This window comes from Fukomys damarensis, unplaced genomic scaffold (genome assembly GCF_012274545.1).
Source record: "Fukomys damarensis isolate Sample0158 unplaced genomic scaffold, DMR_v1.0_HiC HiC_scaffold_19, whole genome shotgun sequence".
Lineage (NCBI taxonomy): Eukaryota > Metazoa > Chordata > Mammalia > Rodentia > Bathyergidae > Fukomys > Fukomys damarensis.
This window is the reverse complement of record NW_022900931.1, coordinates 65334216-65357071: the sequence shown is the minus strand read 5'-3', so window position 1 is coordinate 65357071 and position 22856 is coordinate 65334216. Positions and strand designations below refer to the sequence as shown.

The window sequence follows — 22856 nt, the reverse complement described above, 5'->3', positions numbered from 1 at the left end:
AAGACCCTCAGCGGTTTTCCCTTATTGACTGCTTCTTCCGTACCGAATACTACGTTAGATCTGGTAAATGTGTTGGTATAAGAACAGCCATCTTGGAAGTTTGCTTTCATGGTTACGTTCTCTTCACTGTGGTCGTCCTCACCTCCTCTCTCCCGCTCCAGGGTTTCCTGCCTCTGCCTGCTTGTGGCCCCCCAGCCCCTTGTCCGGCCCTTTCCTCCCCTTGCTGTTTTTCTCAGTCTCTGAATCCTCCTCCTCCTCCTCCGGTCACATCAGCCTCAGCTCCCTAAGACGTCAGTTCCTCCATATTCAGAGAAGGGATCATCCTGTCCCCTCGCGTGACAGCCAGGTACCAGTGGTCACACTTAACAGTGCTTGGCACGAGGTGGGTGAACACTCAGTGGTCAGCTCTCACCATGAGCTTTTCCCACTCTGTCTTCTGCTTCTCTCCTGACTCTCTCCATCCCTGCATATCTGTTCCCTAGAACGTCTGCAACCAGTGACCACATCTGGGTGTCTAAGAGCAACAGAAATTTATTCTCTGAGCTCTGGAGGCCAGAAATCCAAAGTCAGGGGCTGCGGGTCGGTTCCTTCCGGGGCCCCTGGGGGTGGATGCATATTCCATGCTGCCTCTGGCTGCCTGGTGGCTGCTGTGTCCTTGGCGTTCCTCAGCTCTGTCTCTGCCTCTGCCTTCACACAGTGTTTCTTTCTGTGTGAGTCCTGGGCTTCCTCTCCTTTCTCTTAGAAAGACAGCAGACTTTGGATTTGTGGCTCAGCCTAAATCCAAGATGGCCTTGTCTCACCTTAATTTAATTGCATCTGCAAAGACCCTATTTCCAAATAAGCTCACGTACACACGTTCTGAGAGCTGGGATTTGGCTAGATCTCCTGGAAGGGATACAGTTTACCTGCTACACTTGCTTCTCAACGTCTCTGTCCATTTCAGACTTCCTTTTCGCTTTGAATCTATATTCTTCTGTTCCCTCACTCCCAACGCCAGCTTTTCTCTCCTCCCTCCAGTACCTACATGGATTGGCTGAGAACTCAGAAACCCCTGATGTCAATGGCTGAGCCAAATCAGGCCAATGATTGGCAGGAAGTTTGAGGGAGGGTCATTCACCCTGGAAGGGCCTGAAATTCCTTCCTAACCTCCAGGCTTTTTTTTTTTTTCCTTTTCCTTTGACCAGGGCTTGTACATACGGCAAACCCGAAAACTTCTGCTGCGATAGGCCTGTGGCTTTGGAGCTTGTAAGGGGAAAAGAAAATAAGTTTAATAAAATCTGTGATAAATTCTTCAACGTCTCTTGTCAGTTTCCTGGGAACCCTCCCCTCAGTTGATGTCCAGCAGTTTTGCTAACAACCAGGTGCTCCTGAAGGGTGGAGACCAGATCTTCATCTGTAGAAACCAATTATCCTAATTTAAGATTGAAGTCATTCATATCAGCAGGACGACCTTTCATGAGGGTTTCAAGGGACGGCCATTCCTCTTGTGAGAAGACACTGACCTAAAAGAGAGAGTGTACGGTGGTTATACAGAAGAGGAACAGCGGGGGTGGGGTGCGGACGCAAGTTTCCCTCTCGATCCGAACTCTGAATCTTTGTGTGTATCCGAATAGATTCGAATATATTTTCAAGTAAATGGAAATTTTGCTCCTCGATGAACCAAAATAGGGACCACGTAGACAGGATAACATGAGATGATTCTATTTTTCAACTTGCCAGCAGAACTATCCCTATCGAATTGAGCATTCAGATCGTGTATGAGGAGATGGGCAGAGAAGAGAAAAAGCTGAATTTAGTGGAAGATTTAGTATCGGCTTAGACCAGACAGTAAACGGAGGGAGAGGGGGCTAAAAAAATGATCCATACACCAAGACACTACACGCCAGGCGACAAGAGTTTGGTAGGTTTTACCAATATCTGGAAATAAGACCTTAAATATCTTATGGGTCTAGGTGAACAACCTAAAGTTTTCATTCATTGTGACAGGAATTAAAACACTCAGCTCCATCGAACAGTGATCTTCGCAAAAGAGCCCTGGTGTTTTCAAATCTTCACATTTTTCAAGATAACACGGACATTCAAACTTGTTTGTAAAATTTCTAACCAATGTTGGCAGCTATTGGATTTCAAAATACGCCTTGCTATCTCTGAGATGACGGGAAGTTGTGGGGCTGTGCGTTGGTTGTAAATTTTATATTGACGAGAAATGAGCAGAGTTTTAAATGTTGCTGTCCTCTCCTCGACTCCCTAATTATATTTTGCAAAATCCTTCGAGCCCGCTCAAGCTTCTGTTGCCATAGAAACTGGCCTCCGGTTTGTAAACCGTAGGAGAGTGTTTTGTAAACACGACTTTCGATTGGCTAAAACCTAGACTTCCCTGTTTCAGCCCCTATCTGTTGCCAAGACACCAGTCTTTCTAGATGCGCAGCCGAGCGCGCCTGGAGCGTCTCGGTTTTTGAAGAGGCAGCCGGCTCCCCCAGCAGAGAACTCTGGGAATGGTAGTTTCTAAACTCAACCTGCGCAGGCGCACTTCCCCACGCGGCGTTGGCAGCTCTTTTCCTTCCCGTAATACCGGAAAAGAACGAAAGAACTAGCTCCCGAAGTCGGGGCCATTTCGTCTCTGACCCAGTACTGCCTCCTCTTTCCCACTACCTGGATCCTCCAGCAGCCGTGGCCGTGACTGTAGACAAGGGTCGCTAGTCGCCATGGCAACGGCCCTCCGAGCGCATTTGCACGCCGATGTCACGTGACGGGCAGGGGCGTGGCTACCGCCGATGCAACTGCGAATCTTCGCTTCTTAGGTGCGCTTCGGGACCCAAAGGTGCTTTTTGTTTGGGTAGCGGTGAGCAGTGTTTTTGTTTAATATCTTTGTGCGACTGGTCCAGACGCTCCCTTAGCTTCTTGGAAATGGTCTGGGCTAAGTGTTCTGTAAACGGACAATTACACCATGCGAAAATTACAGTGTGATGGGAGCCCCCGATGAGCGCGGGCTGGCGCGGCGGAGACAGACACTTATTAAAGAATTACAACACAGCAGTTATCACCGTATCAGCGCGGACGCTCGAGTGTTCCTGTGGGAACCCAGGGAGGGAGTTGCCACTTGCAGCCGGGCTGGCTGGGAATGGGAGCAGATTTTCCGACGGCAGAGGCTGAAGCCAAGTAGGCGTTTTCCACAAGTGAGGAAGGGCAGAGTGAACGGCGGAATCACGCGGTGGCACGACTGTTTCTAGTGCTAGCAAAGATATCTCTGGCGTTTTCTGTCTGCTGTGTACTGTTACGGCGGCTTTACTTCCATCCATCTTTCAGATCTCATAACCCGACGAAGAGGGAGGAACTGAGGCACAGAGAGGCCTCAGTGAGCAGGATTAATGACTTCGCTATGCTGCCCTTGTTACGGGGTCCCGGAGTCAATGAGTGCTGTATCTGCAAAGGAAATAATTGACTTGTATTCCGCATCGAATTGAAGCCACGGGGAGACCTGCAGAGATGGCCGCATTAGCCAGTAAGAGCTTAATGCCGCCGTAACCCCAATTTTATCGGCATTAAGAACTGGTTTTGTGGAAGACAGTTTTTTTCCATAGATGCGAAGGGATGGTTTCAGGATGGCTCAAGTGCGTTACATTCACTGTACTCTTTACTATTGCATTGTAATATATAATGAAATAATCATATGACCGCATATCGCAGAGTCGATGAGAGCCCTGAACTTGTTTTCCTCAGTGCGATGGTACCATCTAGGTTTGACGGGAGACAGTGACACCCAAAGTGTGTCGCTCATGTCCAGGCTACTCCGTGATTTCATTTTGGTTGCTGTCATTACAGGAAACCCTGCTGCACAAAAACAGGACGTTGGAAATGGAAGCAAAAGTAACGCTCAAACTCCTGAACGCTGAGATAGTTCACAGCAGATGTCCTTAGCAGCAGACAAGAGCGACTCTTCACCAGTAGTAAAGGCCTCTTAGTTTTAGCAATGCTGTTGGCCAGTAAGAATGATGCTCTCAGTGCAGACTTGTTTGGTGAAGTGGTGGCCTTCAGTATTCTTCATGTTTACTTTTTTTTTCATTTTGAAAAAGCACCAAAACCTTGTCTTTAATATTGGGTGCTTGGTCTCCATGTGGGAAAGTTGTTTTGAAGGTTTCATGGCTTCTTGGCCAGCCAGTGCCTCCACAAAGTGGACTTCGGTACTGGGAGTCACTGTTGTATTGAATTATACCCATAATTCAAGCAGGACCCTTTTTTTTTTTTCCTTCCAGGGATTGAACTTGGGACCTTGAACTTGCAAGGCAGGTGGTGGAACCACTGAGCTAACTCCCCAGCCCTTAACCAGGACTCTTGATATTTTCTTTTAAATGTAGCTCTCTTTAGTGGCAGTCTTAGAGTCTTCTGCTTCCTCATCACTGGGTCTATTCATCCTTTTCAAAGAGGCTCTCCTAATGATGTGTGTGCTTTTTTTTTTTTTTAATCCATTTTAGCTATGGTTAGCTGTGAGCTTCCCAAAGCACTGACTGAGACAAGTGGGCAGTGCAGGAAAGGGGTGGACCAAAGTGGTGAGAGGGAAGACCATGCAGGTCTCCTGCTTCCTCATCACTGGGTCTATTCATCCTTTTCAAAGAAGCTCTCCTAATGATGTGTGTGCTTTTTTTTTTTTTAATCCATTTTAGCTATGGTTAGCTGTGAGCTTCCCAAAGCAGTGACTGAGACAAGTGGGCAGTGCAGGAAAGGGGTGGACCAAAGTGGTGAGAGGGAAGACCATGCACAGACTAAAGTAAGCTTTGGATTATGACTCAGAGCCACCAGCTGTGCAACTGAAATACTTGTTATTTGCAGCCACTCCCTGGTGCTAGCATCACTGCCTCAGCTCCCCCTCAGATCATCAGGGATTAGATTCTCCTAAGGAGTGTACAACTGAAATCCCTTGCATGTGCAGTTCACAGTAGGGTCCAAGCTCCTGTGAGAATCTCATGTCCTTGCTGATCTAACAGGAAGCAGAGCTTGGGTAGCGATGCAACTGATGGGGAGTGGTTTTAAACCCCGATGAAACCTCACTTGCTCACCTGCTCACCTCCTTCTGTGTGGCCCAGTTCCTAACAGCCACAGATCATGGTTCAGGGGTTGGGGACCCTGGCAGACAGCAGTGAAATCACATCTGTCACAAATTAGCTAAGCCTAGGCTCCAGAACCCCATCCCACAGAGCAGCCCGTTTGGAGCACTCTGATTATCACAGCACAGGGGAAAAGGACAGGGTGATCCTGACGGTAGTAAAATGGAGTGAGCTGGGCCTGAACTCAAATAAGCAGACAGCAGTGAAATCACATCTGTCACAAATTAGCTAAGCCTAGGCTCCAGAACCCCGTCCCACAGAGCAGCCCCTGTTTGGAGCACTCTGATTATCACAGCAGAGGGGAAAAGGACAGGGTGATCCTGACGGTAGTAAAATGGAGTGAGCTGGGCCTGAACTCAAATCCTGCCTCTGTCTTCTTTGATAACTCTGGGACCTAGGACAGATTTCATGCATCCTCTGCCTCGGTGTCTTTGTGTGTAGGACGGAGAGAGCAGTGGCCCCTTCATAGGGTGTCTGTGCCAGGTAAATAAGCTAATAAAGCTTCTAGATGTCATCAGTAAGTGGCAGCTGTTGTTTTCTCATTTTGGCAGTGGTCTACCTCGCTTTTCCTCCTACGCACACATATTGCTTACATCTTTATAAACAGGAAGGTATGTAACTGGCATTTTTGTTTTCTAATATTCTTTTGTAATATTATCATGTAATAATGATATCATGGCTTGATGACATTTCGTGGGTAGGATAAATGGATAAATGCATTGCTGTTTATTCAGTAGATCCCCTGATGTTCAAGTCAAAAGATATTTTCAGCCTGGGGTGGTGATTCAACACCTGTATTCCAGCACTGAGGAGATGGAGGCAGGAGGATGGCAAGTTTGAGTCCTGCCAAGGCAACTTAGCAAGACCCTATCTCAGAATTTTAACAAAGGCTAAGGATGTAGCTCAGTGATAGATAACCCCTGGGTTTGATCCCCAACACTGCAAGAAAATGTTACATTCAATTATATCTCTTATTTAGCTTTTGTTGTGTTGCCATTCTGATGTAATTTTAAGCTTTGATTAATATTGGATAATGCTATCATGAATGTCTGTGGTCATAAAACTTTTTATTTGTTTGGGTTGATTTTGTCATTAGGTTTCCACAGCCAGGATTTTAGGACTTCCAAATTTAGCACCATATCATCCACACTGGGGAGAAGCCCTACACCTGCTGTGAGTGTGGCATGACATTTACTCAGAGCTCCTCACTGACCAAGCACAAGAGGACCCACACTGGGGTAGAAACCCTACAAATGTGACCAGTGTGGGAAGTTCTATTCGCAGGTCTCCCACCTCACCCACCAACAGAAAATCCACATGGATGAGAAGCCCCACAAATGCAGTGAGTGTGGCAAGGCCTTCTGTCACACTTCTTCCCTGACCCAGCACCAGATCATCCACATGGAGAGAAACCCTACAAATGTAACGAGTGTGGGAAAACGTTAAGCCACAGCCGCTCCTTGACTCAGCACCAGAGAGTTTACACTGGAGAAAAGCCCTATGAGAGCTTGGACTGTGGCAAATCCTTTAGCCATAGCTCTTCCCTGACTACGCATCAGAAAATTCACACTGGTGAGAAGCTCTACAAGTGTCGTGAGTGTGGGAAGGCTTACACACAGATTTCCCACCTTAGGAGGCACCTGAGCATTCACATGAGGGAAAAGCCCTGTGCTTGCAAGGACTGTGGGAAGGCTTTTGGTCACACCTCACCCTTCATTCAACACCAGACAACCCACACTGGTGAGAAGCCCTACAAATGTATGAAGTGTGGGAAGACCTTCAGCCAGAATTCTTCCCGCACATGCCAGCAGAGGACTTACACTGGAGCAAAGCCCTATGAGCGTCAAGTTTGTGGGAAGGCCCATACCGATTTCCCACCTCATTCAACACCAGAGGAGTCACACTCATAAGAAGCCCTGTGAGTGCCATGAGTGTGGGAAAGCCTTCAGCCTGAGCACCCACCTCGTTGAGCACCAGAAGATTCACGCTGGTGGGAAACCTTTTAAATGTAAGCAGTGTGGGAAAACCTTCAGCCACAATTCTTCCCTTACTCAACATCAGATAGTTCATACTGGTAAGAAACCCTATGGGGCTGGGGATTTAGCTCAGTGGTTCCACTGCCTGCCTTGAAAGTGCAAGGACCCGAGTTTGATCCCTGGTGCCAAAAAAACAAAACAAAACACCCACCCACCAAAGAAACCCTATGACTTCAAGGAATGTGAGAAGTCCTTTAATCACAGCATCCACTTGACTCAACACCAAAGTATTCACACTGGAGAGAAGCCCTACAAATGTATCAGAAGCTTCACACTGGTGGCAAACACTATGTACATAAAGAATGGGAAGAGGGTTTCAGCTGGAGTTCCAACCTTACTGAACATCAGAGACCTCACAAGAGGGGAAATGTCTGTCTGCAATGACGTTCAGAGTCTTTGCGCTGGGCACCAGGCGTACCAGTCAGTTCAAGATGACTGCACACCTTGACTGTGTAACAAACCGCCATGTTCTGCTCATCATTTGTCAACAGGTTCATTCCAGTCTTGATTAACACTAGAGTCCTAGGAAAACTTTTGCCTTCAAGAACAGATGGATCCAGGTGCTTAAAAGACCTTTCAATAATCTATTTGTTGTAAGACTAGGTAACACCCAGAAAGGAACACTAGCACCATGCGCGAGGTCGTGTCTTTTCTTCCTGAAGGGAAGAGGGCACATTTTATCACCAGGTTCTTTTTTTTTGGTACTGGGATCGAACTCAGGTCCTTGTGCTTGTGAGGCAGGCAGTGGAACCACTGAGCCAAATCCCCGGCCCTGTCTCCTTGTTTTGGGGGCCTCCCTCCTGTATTTCCCCAGCTCTACAGTACTCCCAGATGGTGGTGTGCATACGGGGTCATCTAAAGGGGATACTTCCTCATCTGGTGTCTTTAACAAGAACAGCTGTATGAGATTTTTAAACTGATTGATCCTTACATTGGACCCTGGATGTGCAAGAAAAAACCCCACAACTGTAAAGATTAACCCGTTAAAATCTCAAATATGAGCCACTAAACAAATGCTAGACCATTTTAGTTTCCATAAATAAGCTACATATTTAAAAGTTTGAAATTGTTTTAAACAGGTTTCAAAGCTAAAAAAAATGTTTTATTTTGTTTTGTACCAGGGATCAAACTTAGGACCTTGCACTTGTGAGGCAGGTATGGTGCCACTGAGCTTAATCCCCAGCCCAGCTTACATTTATTATTATTATTATTTTTTGGTACCGGGGATTGAACTCGGGTCCTTGCGCTTGCAAGGCAGGCCATCGAACCACTGAGCTAAGTCCCCGGCCCCTTACATTTATTATTAATAAATCTTAAATATTATTCTATTTTATCCCATTCCTTCCATCAAGTCCCTTCCCCTCCTTATGTACAAAAGCTACAAAGCTTGCTTTTTTTTTTTTTTGTGGTGGTACCGGGGATTGAACTCAAGACCCTTGTGCTTACAAGGCAGGCAGCAAAACCACTGAGCCAAATCCCTAGCCCAAAGCTTACATTTTTACGGCTTTTTTTTTGTTGTTTTATTTTTGGTACTGGGGATCAAACTTGGGACCTCGCACTTCAGAGACAGGCAGCAGCACCACTGAGCTGAATCCCTAGCCCTATGGCCTCTTAATTCTGCTTATATTTCCAGGATTTATGGTTTACAAAGCTATTATCCCCACTGAGTGTCCTGCTCATAAACACTGTATTTATTCATGCCCCAAATGACATTTTTATCCTATCTTTATAACATATTACATTTTATGTGTACTTTTAATAATAACAATTTTTGGTAAAATAATAATTCGAAAGTGCAGAGAAGATCGAAGTAAAAAACCAATTCCCTATATTCCCTCAGCTCAGAGACTTAGTAATCATTTTGGGGTGTTTTTATTTCCAGTTGTTTTTAGCCTGTATCCGTATGTTTAATTGTCACAATTTTTGAATGAAAAATATAAAATCCATAAAAGACCTCAAACATTTTGCCAATTTCTTTCCAAAGGAGCAGAACATCCTCTACCTGTCACAGGGTGAGACTGAGGGCCACCGATGCACTCATTTTTACACTCACCAATGTCAATCATCAAACGTGTCATTAAGTAGTCTTCAATAACCTGACTTTTTCAGTTTCACGTCGTTGATATGTTTTCAGCTAGCCTATTAAGCTCCTTCTTGGACATTCTAGTTCTAATTTTTCATTTTTTTATGTTTGCAGTCCTGGGGATCGAGGCAGGACCTTTACATTAACTATGTCACCAAGGGGCTGGGGATTTAGCTCAGTGGTTCGGAGGCCTGGCTTGCAAGCGCAAGGACCCAAGTTCAATCGCCGGTACCCCCAAAACAAAAACAAAAACTATGTCGCCAGCTCTTCTTTTACCCATTTGTGGTGCTGGGGATTGAACCCGGCAAAATTACTGACTTATAATGTGGCACATGGCACAGCAAGGATGAGCACCCGATCATGTGCCAGGCAAAACTCCCGGCAGTGAGGTTCTGGGTCAGTGGGACAGCGTGTCTACGACCCTGTGCTCCTTGCCAGTGGCTGTGTCCACAGTTGTGTCAGGTGACACCCTGTCCAGGCCGTCTCACCAGCCCTCGCTCATGTTACCAGGGTTTAAAGCCTTTGCCCAGTTTTTCTTTCTGACCTCCTGGGATTTCTTTCATGGTGGAGCAAAATGACAATGTAAAAGTGAAGAAAGCTATGACACCCTGTGCATCTGCATCCCAAAAATCTTAGCTTTTTCCATCAATAGGAGTCTTTTGTTTCTATGAATTATACACATATGCAATATGTATACTTACATATGGCATAAACACACGCACATGCCTTTAGCAGTTACTGTATCTGCCATAAGGTGGGCATTTCCCATGACAGTACAAAATACACAGGTGTTGTACCTGTCATGCAAGACATTTTATACAGCTGCATAACTAGGGTTTATTTAACAGATGCCCATTAATGGACATTTAGGTTGTCTCTATTTTCTTTTGCATCGGTAGACATTTGACACACATGTAAAAATGTCTATAAAGTGAATTTCAAGTACACTGATGAGATTTTAAAAAAAAACAACTTTTTTTTTTTTTAAGTATTAGGGACTGAATTCAGGACTGGAACTACATTTCAGCCTCTTTTGCTTTGTGTTTTTGGGACAAGTTCTCACTAAGCGGTTGAGGTGCTCAGGCTGGGTTTGAACTTGCAATCCTCCTGCCTCAGCCTCCCAAGTGGTGGGACTAAGACGTGTGCCACTACACCCAGTTAGGATATAATTTACTGTCAGTCAAGAACATCATGCTTGCTTATGGGAGAAAGTGATTTTTTTTTTCCAGTACCCGGAATTGAACTCAGGACCTTGGGCTTGCTGGGCAGGTGGGGCACCGGAAAGGGAATTTATTATCCAATATAATTTAGAAATTTAACCTCCAGAACGTGTGGGTCCAGGTGCTCCAATGACCTCTCAGCAGTGTCCCCCCTTTCTCCAAGCTCTGTGTCCTTGTTGCACACTGGTTTTCTGGCAGGGTCTCCCTTCAAGGTGACAAGGTGCCCACTGGCTCCTTCCTGAAAGACAACACTTCACCCCCTATCCCACCACACATTCCCTCACATAGACTCACACCACTCCTCACCCCAACGATGCTTCGGTCACACTCCTCTGCCCTGTTTGAGACAGGGTCTCACTCTGTAGTTCAGGCTGGCCTTGAACTCAGGGTGATCCTCCTGCCTCAGCCTCCTGAATGCTGGGATTATAGGCGTGCGCCACTATGCCCGACCCTCCTCTGCCCACTTCTGTCTCCACTCCCCCTACAGTCCTCTCAACACAGCAGAGGAGTCCTAGAAAGTACGGCTCATCACATCACCTTTGCACCCACCCAGAGCTGTTCAGCAGCACCCCCAGGAAATGCCAAAACCCTTCTGCCACGCGGCCGGCACAGCCTGAAGTCCCTCAGAGGGAGAACGGTGGGGGATGAAGGAAAGACAGATCACAAAAAGCTGAGGCCAGGTGGAGCCCTCCTCCTGATGGGAGAAAAGGACTGCCTGGTAGCTGTTTATTTACAGTACTAGTGGTAAGGGAAGGGTAGGGGAGGTGAGGCGAGTTCCCGAAAGGAACAGGGAGAGAGACTAAGGTCTGCAGAACATCACGCTTGATGGTTTTATGGCCAATGCAGGGGGAGGGAGGCGCGTCCTCTTCTTGGCCACACCTTGCTCCACCACGGCAGCTTGCTGCTTGTTCTCTTCCCATGGGGCCCGGCGGCACCCATGGGAGGGAGCAACAAGGTGCCTGTTCACTTGCAGCCCTGCCTCATCTGCCAGAGGCCCTCGGGCCCAGCTGTAGGGACCTACAGCGCAGTGCTCTCAGCACCTTTCAAGCGCTGTTTGGGCCTTGCAAGGCCTCACCCCAGGCCCCTGACAGGGTCTCACTATTGCCCACTCTGCCCCAACCAGACTGGGCCTCCTCGCTCTTTTCCAAATGCACCAGCCCCCCACCCCGTCCCTTCGCCTGGGCTGTCCCCCCGGCTTGCATCTGGTTGCAGCCATCTACCCTGCTAGTCACTTCTGCATCTCTGGCGAAGTGACCTCCTCAGGGTTTTCCTTAGCACTTACTTCACGTCATCACTCGCTTTGCTGTGGTTCGAGCGCCTTCGCTTCCAATGTATTCTGAAACCTAAGCCGCGGTGGGGATTGATGTGAGCGCCCTGGTGAACGGAATGAGTACACCAATGAGAGAACTCAGAGCCCCCTTGGTCATTCCACCACGTGACAGCACAGCAGGAAGGTGCCGTCTATGAGCCCAGAGTCGGCCGTGCCAGACAATGGATCTGACAGACCTCGAGGCCGGACTTCAGCCACCGGAACGGTGAAACTTGTGTATATGCTACCACGTCTAGTCACTTGCTTCAGCAGTTTGATGTAGGGCACCCTCACGCTCCACAGCCTATTCTGTCTTCCCCACTGGCGTGTGAATGCCTGGCAGCCAGGGACTATGCGTGCCCCGCCGTGGCCGAGTATGTGGCACCAGAATGAGAGGAGGCATCACTATTTTAAGACTCAAAACTTTAATCCGAGAGCCAGCTGATATACACACAAGGCAGGCGTCACACTGCAGACCACGACACAGGTAACAGAGACCAACTTCCAACAAGGATCACACACGGGACTTTGTGCTTGCCGGGCAGGTGCAGCGCCACTAAGCTACATCCCTCGCTGCCTAAGGTTTCTGATCCCTATCAGTGGCGTCAAAACCGTTGAATACACTTCTCATCAACGTGTTTCTGCCCTGCCCACACTCGGTAGACCCCTTTCAGATAAAACACGCCCACCTCCCAGTGTAGATACAACCAGGCACCTGAGAACCAACACGCTCAGCACTGTCACGTGGACTCACCGGGTACTTAACAGGTTCCCCCTTCAACTACAGAAACCAGAACTCAAAAGCCCAAGAATGTAGAGCATCCCAAATACGGAACATACTGGGTCTGAATCCAACATTTTTGTGAGATTCTGTTGCTTCAGTCAATGTGACCGGGCCACTTCAGTGCGTAGGGCACAAAAAGCCACAGCTGACAAGGAACTCGAGGAGTTGGTCACATGGCTGGGTCAGGCGCGACCAAGGTGAACCCAGGGCCACAATGGGAAGGGTTATCTCCTCATGGCTCCTTGCCAACAATCCTCAGTAACTCCACACTTCCTGGATGTGAGGGAAGCGGCACTGTAAAGGTGTTCACTGCCAACGGACAGCTCCTCTAGGAAATGAGTCACTTCCCTTCCCGAGGCCAGCTTTCAGAGCCAGGGTTACCCTATCAGTATCCCTTCTCCTGGAGCCTCACAGAGCATTTACACTGGATAAAGGGCGAACAGCTCTGTCATCACCTTCAGGCACCAATTCTCACCACCAGCCATGTCTTCAGCGTCCTGTTTCACGTAGCAATATCCAACACAGCTTTCCTAACGGCCCCGTTAGCAGAACCCACTCATGAATCCCACTTGCAGTACCATTAACTCCCCCGGACACATTTGGTCCCCTGCTGCATAAGCAATTGCCGACCTGGAGGAGCATGAAAGGAGGCGTGTGAACAAGCGCGGGGGTCCTGTGAGCGGTCCGCGAGGTCGGCTCAAAGTTTCAGCCTTCCGAGATGAGGCGTTCCCATGCTCCGCTTGGCTTTCTGTTCAACTGTTAAGAATAGAGCAGAGATGAAGGAAAGGGAAAGGCTGAACATGTAGACAGAGTAAGGTGATGCGTGCCCACAGTCCCCGCACTCTGGGAGGCTGAGGCACGATTACAAATTCAAGCCCAGCCTGGGCAAATTAAGAGTTTTACTAAGGCCCTGTCTCAAAACAGTTAAAAGGGCGGTGTGTGCATTCCCCAGTACGATACACACACACACAGGAAAAGAATAAGGTACTAAATAAAAACTTGGGGACACAGATTCAGCTGAGTGGTTCTGTTGCCGGCCTTGCAAGCACAAAGTCCTGAGTTCGATCCCTGGTACCAAAAACAAAAACAACACAAAAAAAACCTGTTTTTGTTCTGCCACCTGCCTCTCAAGTGCAAGGTCCCAAGTTTGAGTCCCAGCACCAAAAAAACCAAACAAAACTGAAAGACCAATGCACTGGGATTTAGCTCAGTGGTTCTGCTACTTGCCTTGCAAGTGTAAGGACCCAAGTTGGATCCCAGTACCAAAAAACAAAACAGAACAAACAAAAACACAAAAATTGGGCCGGGGATTTAGCTCAGTGGTTCAGCTGCCTGCTTCACAAGCGCAAGAACCTGAGTTTAATCCCCAGTACCAAAAAGCAAACCTTGAAAAAAGACTTAAAAGCTGTGCATAATCTGGAGAACATCAAATGAGGTAAATAGATCACTAGCTCTCTTTTAATATAAAAAGTATATCTAACATGTTCATAGCTCACACTAGGTGAGTACTTACTATGTGTTAGGCGTTGGTTCTAAGTGCTTGGTATCTATTCAATGCTCACAAGTGCTGAACTGAGGTAGGTGACTAATATACTCATTTTACAGATTTTAGGACACTGAGGCCCAAAGATCTTTTAGGACTTCCCCAAGGCCACTTAAGATGGCAGATGACAGGTGGCATACAACTTAGGTGGGCTGGATCCAGTCTACCTCTGAATCTCAATGTTACACAGCTTCTCTGCTTTTGTTTTAATAAAACTCATGTGCAAGCTTTCTAATCGATCTTCCTTGATAGACTTAAGCTGGAGAAGGAAGCTTGCAATGTGCTGGCTTCAAATACGACCTCAGAGGAATGTTTGGATGCCTGGGACTCTGTTGCTACCTAAGGGCTACAGAAACGATTGCTGCTATTATTTTCGAGCATGAAGTCGTTGGTGTCTGACGAGAGTGAAAAAGCACTTGAAGACTTTCTGACAATGTTGACACTGGTAAGGTTTCTCCTGGGTGTGACTTCTCTGGTGCTGAGTAAGATGGGCACTGAAGCCAAAGGTTTTGCCACACACACCGCAGGAGTAAGGCTTCTCCCCAGTGTGAATCCTCTCATGTTGAGTTAGATTAGCTCTCTGGGTGAAGGCTTTCCCACATTTGCTACACACATAGGGCTTCTCCCCAGTGTGAACTCTCCGGTGAATAGAAAGGCACGAGCTCTGGCTGAAGGCTTTCCCACAATCCTGACAAAGGTAAGGCTTCTCTCCAGTGTGAACTCTCCGGTGTCGGATGAGTTCAGCATTCATGCCAAAGGCTTTCCCGCAGTCGCCACATTCAAAGGGCCTCTCTCCCGAGTGAGTTCTCAGGTGCTTAGAAAAGCATGAGCTCTGATGAAACATTTTCCCACATTCGCTACACAAAAAGTGCTTTTTTGTGACATGAGCTTTCTGGTGCTGAACAAGGTAGTTACTCTGTGTGAAGACCCGGTCACACTCATTACATTTGAAGAGCTTCTTTGCAGTGTGAATTAACTGATGTTCCGAGAGGTGAGTGTTTTGGCTGAAGGTGTTGCCACATTCGTTACATTTAAAGGGGTGTTCACTTTGGGAAGGCTGATGTCCGGTGAGGGAGGCGCTGGGGACAACTTCCCCATCCTCACCACATTCATGAGGCCTCTTCCCAGAGTGCATTCTCTGATGGCAGAGGAGCTGTGTCCTCTGGCTGAAGGCTTCTTCACACTGGTTGCACTCAAAGACCTGTTCCCTGGTGTGAATCTTCTTGTGCTGAGTGAGGTATCTGTTGTGGTTAAAAGCTTTTCCACATTTGTTACACTTAAAGTATTTCTCATCACGCCTTGGGTCCTCTGTCTGTCCTGGGCTCTGATCCAAAACTTTCCTGCTCCCATTGAATCTTTGCTTTTCCTTGGCATGGACACTTAAGTGGCAGTTCAGGGTTGAGTTGGAAACAAAGCGTTCTCCACACTCTAGACACACATAGGGGGCTTCGATGGTGTGGATTTTCTGGTGTTGCACTAGGTTCTCTTTATTACCGAAGGTCTGCTTGCATTCAGCACATCCAAAGAGCCTCTCTGTGGCATGAGTGGCCTGGTGTCGGATCAGGTGTGAAGGTCGGCTGAAACTCCGGACACACTCCAGACACTTGTGGGGTTTGCTGCCTGTGTGAATCTGCTGGTGTTCGTGAAGGTGAGTTTTCCGGGAGAAGGCTTTCCCGCACTCACTGCATTTGTAAGGTCTCTCTCTGCTGTGAACCTTCTGGTGAATCTTCAGGGTGGAAGTGTGGCTGAAGGTTTTCCCACATTCATCACACTTGTAAGGCTTCTCCCCGGTATGAATAGCCTGGTGTTTGATGAGTGACAATCTCTGCCGGAAGGTCTTTCCGCACTCCGGACACTGAGAGGTAGTTTTTGCAGCATGAGTTTTCTGATGTTGCATGAAATGTTTCCTCAAGGTGAAGACTGCCTGGCACGTGGCACACTCATAGTGCTTCTGAGTGTGCGTTTTCCGGTGCCCAATAAGATGAAGGGCCTGGGTGAAAGTCATGTCACATTTGTTACATTTGAAGGACTTAGCACTTCCGGTGGTTTTCTGACACTTCACAGGCTCTCCACGATGACTAGATGTACAGCTGCCACCTTGACTCTTACACGGTATTTCTCTAGTGTGAATTTTTTGATGCTGCTGGAGGTGAATATTCTGACTGAAAGTTTTCCCACATTCCTTACATATGTGGCCTGTGTGGGTCACAGGATGCATGACCAAGTAAGAAGTCAGACAGAATTCTCCCTGGTCCTCTTCATGTGCCGATGGCTCTTCCCTCACGTGGGGGATCCAGTGCTGGATAAGGTGGTTACCTTGGCTGAAGCTGTCTTCACACTCACTGCATCTGTATGGCTTCTCCTCTCCCTGGACAGCATCCTGCTGCCTCTGCTCTGCGTTGCAGGCAAAGGCGCACCTATATTCCTTTGACTCAGCTGATGCGAGGCTCTTTTCAGTAACAGGCATCACAGAGTCTTCTCCTGTGGAAAGGAGGAAAGGACTCAGACCACTCTCCAATTCGTGACTGCTGGATTCCGTGGTACTTTCCTTATTGTTGACAATGACAGACTTTAGAAGACTCTCTGGATCTTCCTGCAAACTACCTAACCAGCTCTCATCTACACAGACTTCAAGCCTGGAGTTCCAAGGGTCATCCTTGCAAAACACCTCCATAATCCCCTGGGAGAGTCCCTCTTCCAAGAAATTCTGCTTCAGAGGGGCGTTCTTGGTCTCAGGCATGTCTGAAAGAAAAGCGAGTATAAATGTCCCTTGTTCCCTAGAGAGATGAGAGTTGTAGGCTGAGAACAGACACAGAAGGCAGGAATGACTGTCTTGAGTCTGCCTGTCTGCCAAGGGGATGAAAAAGGAGTCCCAAACGGTGTCCCATCTGGAACTGACATCAGAGGAGAGCTCATTCTCACAAGGGTTAAGAGGGTAACAGAGGGTGAAGGGGGTGACAGGAGGGCAAGGGTATGGGGAAAAAACAAGAAATAAGCCATACCATGTAAAGGTACAAGATCCCAATGATAAATGTAACTATATTGTTTGCTTTGAATGTACCAATAAACTTAATGGAGAGAGGGTGGGGGGAGGGGAGCAGAGAAACTGCAGGGATTCAACAGAGGGAGAACCTCGGCCATAACCCTCACACCTACTTGCCTGCTAGTGAGGTAGGAGATCAGGATGTAGCAAAGAAGCTGTGCAGGGTGTGAATGTTTTACCGAGTGTTCCCTGAACTACAGTTAGTACCAAGCATTTCCTAAGCAGCTGGTGAGCTCCTTTTCCACAGCGAAGTAATCAATAAAGCAAGATCTGCTCTATCTGACTCACCCTCCTAACTACAAGTTGTATATTCTCTGGACTCCTTCACCATACATGAGTTGCACTGGCCACTCCCCGCCATACCTCTCATCTCCCCTTCCCCACGCTTTCCTCTTGCACCAGCATCACCTGCCTCCGAGTCCATGTCCTCTCCCCTACCCCCAGTACTAGGGATTCCACTCAGGGTCTTCCCAGTGAGCTACAATCCCAGCCCTAAGGTACTTTGTTGTGCAGACTGGCTCAGACTTGTGATCTCCCTGTCTCAGCCTTCCAGAGTGCTGGGATTACAGGTTTGTGCCACCACCTAGCTCCTTCTGCAGTTTCTGGGCTGCCTATCCACCGAGCATGTCAGAGACTGCTCAGTGCCTTAGCCTGGAAGTGAAACTTGCAAATCAAAGCCTTCCAAACCACCCCACTTGCCCTGCATTATCACATCTGCTGCTGGTCTTGGCTCCTGATGTTCTCCCTACACAGAGCACATCAGCAGACCCCGCTCACAAACTGGCATGATATGGGAAATGGATATAAGGATGCATCAGCTAGGGTCTACCCCCCCAGAGAAGCATGCTATTGCAGCAGGGAGTAAATGATGACAACAAAACATGACAGCCAATACTAGAGGAGATTTTATATATATACGTTATCGGAGAGGCATCGTGTGTGTGTGTGTGTGTGTGTGTGTATGTGATTTGGTTGATAGTAAAAGCATGGCTGCCTATGCTTGGAAATAACCAGACACAGAAATCAGGATCAGAGGTTGAGGGAGCATGCGTGTGGGCCTGCTCCCCTTGTGAAACACTAACGCTGAGCAAAAGGCTGCAGAGGGCTCCCATTTCTGAGCTCAGGTACTGAGCAAGAGCAGGGCTGCAGGATGACTACGTGGGTGTGGTCTCTGGTACAACACCCTCTCCTCTTCAGAACACTAAACTGATGATGACAGAGGAGTGTCCCACACCTAGGCAACACATCTGCCTCTGTTTTCTTCCCCTGGTGACAATGCAACCGGGGTTAATACTGCAGGAACGGCTACCATCTAGCTGATGACCCAGATGTCTGGCCTGAGAGACAGCAGAGTAGATACTGTTGGCAGCATTCAGCCTGGTGAGAGTCACTCCCAGAGCTGGGCATCTGCCGTGCCCAGGCCCAGGAAGTAAGGACAAGCTATATGAAAGGAGGTAAAAGAGGGCACAGGCAGAGGTGGACAGTGACTCAGGGAGCGGAAGGCCTCCCCTTCGTAAGTCTGGAAGGGAAGAATGGGGGTGGGAGTGGCACTGGGACAGCCAATACTGAAGGCCCAGGAGGACTGGGATCTAGTCAAATCTCCATTTCCCAGAACAAAGGGATGGGAGCCAGTGGGTGGCAGAATGAAGAACAGAGGCCAAACATGAGACATCAGGCACACACACTCAGTCGGCCATGACCTCAGGCAGAGGTCCTAAGGGTAGAGGATACACCAAAGGCCCCTTTCTTCCACTCACCAGGACCCACTGCTTCTAGGCTTCCTCTCATCAGGGCCTCCAACTCTTCCTCACCATCAGGATGGGATGTTGGGCTAGGTCTCGGGGGGTCTGTAGAGAGAGAATGGCATCATCATTAGCCATGATGGGGAAGGTCATCCAGATGCTTTCCCTGCACGCAGCCCTTATGGGTCAGATGCTACACTAAGCAACGCTGGGGTCACCTGCCAGGACACCTCTGGGACTTAGGGTGCCCAGTGGTGGAAAAGAGGGACCTAGTCAGTCGCCGTCTCGGTGGTGAGAGCCGTGACAGCTGGGACTGGGGTCACAAAGAACCTGTGGCAGCTCTTGGGGACAAGCAGCTTGCCACATACTCAGGCACTCATGATTCACCCCTTCATCATGGACCACACAGCCGAGGCCTCTGTGGGCCAGGTCCTACGAAGGAAGACGGCAGGCTCCCAGAGCACAAGTGGACCTGAGCCTTGCCCTCCACCGACCTCCTGAGGAAGGGGGCAGAAAGCCGTCATCTGGGATATACACGGCACAGTGGAGAAAGAGCCAGTTTGTTGGAAAATGAAGAGGCTGTGTCTTGAGCAACACAGACGGCCTCTAGGGGCAGGAAGAGGGCAGGGCAAGAGTCTCCCCCTTGGGCTCCTAGGAGGAACACAGCCTAAATGCTGACAACTTCGCTCTTACCCAGTTAGTTACCCATTTCAAACTTCTGCAGAACTGTGACATGATAAACAGGGGTTAAGCCATTGTGTTTGCAGCATGTGTAACAGTAACAGTAGGAAACTAACACACCGCTTGTGTATAGACACAAGTATGTCCAGGAGAGTCAGGTCAATGGATCTCTTACTAAAAGGCACTGCTGTAGCACCCCCCAAGCTGCTACCATCTGGAGGCATGTCGGCGAAAAACTGCTGCAATGTGACAAAAGTCCATCAAATACGAGATACCACAGTAGGGCGCGTTTTGGTCTTTTCATCTGTTGGAATACAGTACTCTTCTATGTCTTAGAAAAGAAAAAACTGTAGGAGATGGGAATGGACAAGTGAGTGATGGGGATGGGAAGCTGAGGGGCTGGGGCCGCTGCTCACTCTACGAGAGTAATGGGGAATGCTGGTGAGACAGAGCAGGCCACACGACTGGCCTCCAATAAACCCCTGGTCCCGGAGGCTCTCGAGAGCTCTCGTATGGACAGTCACACCTCGGGGGAAATTAAGCAAATCCCATGTAACTCTGGAGAGGATCCTGGAAGTTTGGATCCGGCCTCCCTGAAGTTCACCTGCACCCTCTCCCTGCAGTGACTGCTCTGTGTGTTTTCACTGTAGCAGTTCACAGCCACAAGCGCCAAAGGCCATGTCTCAGAAATGCTTCCAGTGAAGCACCGCACCTAGGCAAGCTGTGGGGACCGCCAAACTCGGGAAAGTAACTTCCTCTCTTTGAACCTCACTTTCAGAATGATTCGAAAGAGACAATCTAATCTCCTTGTGGGGCGGTCTGTGACGGAGCAGCGCCTGCCACTGCACCGTTTATTCCCGTAGGAACCATTTGTTGAAGCTGTGCAGAAGGCACCGGGCACAAAGCAGTGAATAAACCAGGTCACAAGACCCCACTCACAAGAAGACAGGAAGCTCTCGCTCCAATGATGAAGTTAAATGGTCGGAACACGATGGAGCTATGAAAGAATTGGGGACCAGGTTGTGTAACTTGGGTCCTACGGGGTCCAAGGCCAGTGTAACTTCCTTTGGGAAAGAGAAGTTAATGGAAAACCACAGGCTTCCTGGCTGTGCAAAGAAAACTCACAGTGATCTTACCGCAAGATGACATCTGCTGAAGGCAATACAAAGAATGCAGGCATCTGGGTATGGACCTGTTCCCCATTAATTAGCTACGCGTTTACTGACCTTGCTGTTCCATGTAAACTGCCCTTACCCCAGCACCTGCTTGCTAATAAAAGTGGGTCAAAGTGCGGAAATTGCTGTCAACTAGAGGCAGGCTCCTCCCGGTCCCCTTGTACCTTGAATACTGTCTCCATCTCTATTTATTCCCATCATTTCTCTTTACAGGTATCTAAGAGTCTGAGTCTGATCAGCCCTTTGATGGTGTGTGTGTGTGTGTGTGTGTGTGTGTGTGTGTGTGTGTGTGTAATGGGATTGCAGTTCAGACCAGGGTCTCTTGGCCTCAGCACTACTGAACACTTGGGGATGGATCACCCCATTGCTGGGTGCTGGCTGTGTGAAGTGTGGCAACCTCCCTGGCTCCACCCATGAGATGCTAGTAGCATCCCCATCCCCAGCACAACCACCTTAAATGTCTGTAGATGCTGCTAACGTCTCCTGGAGGGCAGAGACGACCAGCTAAGAGACACAGGCCTGGGCAGTGATGATTCGGAGTGGAGATTTCATCTTTTGGTTGACAGAGTACCTGTGATCCCCAAGAAGTACAGTACCTGGGCCTGAGTCAGGGTGACACTCACTCAGCAGGAAGAGGTTCTGATAGTTGTCCAGTGCCGTGTCCCAGAACAGGTCCCCCCGGTCCAGTCCCAGCTGCTCCCAATCCTCCAAGGTGAAATCCATGGCCGTGTTGTGTGTCGCAAAGTCCTGAAACAGTAACACACTGTCAGTCACTTGGGAGTGAGGTGGGGAAGAGCCCAACAGCCTAATCGAAGCACCCTCCCAGTTTGCCAGGCCTTTGGCAAAGCCATCCTGTTCTCAGGTTCACAAAACTCTGATATGTCAGAGCCAGGAAAGCCCGGCATTCTGTAGCAAGAAAAAATTCTTGGGGGGGGGGCGGTGTCAAACCATAGCCACACAGGTAGGTAGGACTTAAAGCCAGGTTTGCTTGGCCCTAAAATCCATTCATTCCCTTTGATTTGTAAGTGTTGGTTCAAGATCTTAATTTACATTATCATAGAAATTTCAAACACAGACACAAGGAGAGAGATGCATGTGACTCACTGCCATGGGCACAGCACCCAGGGGTGACCTGAGTTTACTTGAGAATACTTCAGTATTAACAGTAACTCCTTCACATCACCGATCACGTGGACCTCATTCAGTCCGCATACACATTTGTCTGATGTTCCCAGGGTGTTTTTATAGTTTTGTCAGAGTCAGAATCCAAGGAGGCCCATGCCAGTGAGTACGGCTTCTGGGGGCACATACATGCCCACACCCCACATCACCAGGTCCCCTGCAGGATATGATGTGGTCACAGAAGGTGCATGTCTGCTGTCCTGCTTGTAGTGAAGGCAACTTTCTTCATCTTGAAATGTACTGATTGTTAGAACAGAAATTGAAATACTTGAGAAAAGTGAAGCCTGCCCCACCATCCCATCTCTAGGTGAAACACTGGCCTCTGCGCTGTTCCTTCCAGATCCCCACCTGTGTACACAGCCCACAAAGGAATGAAAACCCCATTTCTTTAGTCTTGGCCGAGGCTGAGCCCCACTAGCTTGCCCTGTGAGTGGCCTCTCTGAGCGAGATTCCTGTCTCTTTGGTGAAATGTGGCTGATGTATCTCATCTCATCACAAGTTCTATGGAAAGTGGCTGAAAGGCTGCTAAATGACCAGGTTTTCCATCTCTCCCAAGAGTTTTCTCCACCCTGTGCCCTGTGACCATTCAGTGTCTGGCTCAAAACTGTCCCTTGCTGGTTGTCTTGCTAGCTCATATGGTCCAAGGTGATCAATTGGATGTGGTGGCCCCCCAGGGTGACTCCAGAGTGGAGCTGGCCTTCGCCCCCTCAGGTCGGAGAATCGCTGTTTGAGGACACCCCAAAGGAGACGCATCTCTCGTATCCCCCTGGGACAGAAGGTTCCTTACTCTAAAGGAGTTCTGTGGGTAGATGAAACATCTCCATGGGACCCACAACCTAGGTCTTGAGTTTCTTAGTCTCTCTTGACTTACCCCTGGGCTATATTCTTAAAAACTGGTGTGTGTGTGTGTGTGTGTGTGTGTGTGTGTGTGTGTGTGTGTATCTGTATCTATCAAT

General features: G+C 48.5%; 1 protein-coding gene across 9 annotated transcripts in view; it reads right to left on the bottom strand.

Annotated features, from left to right (window-relative positions):
• Positions 1–1215: 1215 nt before the first annotated feature.
• The window catches only part of Znf473 (zinc finger protein 473), a 33322-nt gene continuing 11681 nt past the window's right edge, over positions 1216–22856 (bottom strand). For 3 of the 9 annotated variants that reach the window (XM_033765906.1, XM_033765905.1, XM_033765907.1), the window contains 4 exons: positions 21315–21465; positions 18878–18967; positions 14048–16819; positions 11843–13290 (listed from right to left, as the gene is read on the bottom strand). In XM_033765906.1, coding sequence (XP_033621797.1) covers positions 14445–16819; positions 18878–18967; positions 21315–21465 — 2616 coding nt within the window. In that variant the 3' untranslated portion in view covers positions 11843–13290; positions 14048–14444. Of the gene's footprint in view, positions 1503–10701; positions 11816–11839; positions 13291–14047; positions 16820–18877; positions 18968–21314; positions 21466–22856 lie in introns of those variants that run through there. The other 6 variants (XM_010640676.3, XM_033765904.1, XM_033765903.1 and 3 more) reach the window with 6 other exon arrangements.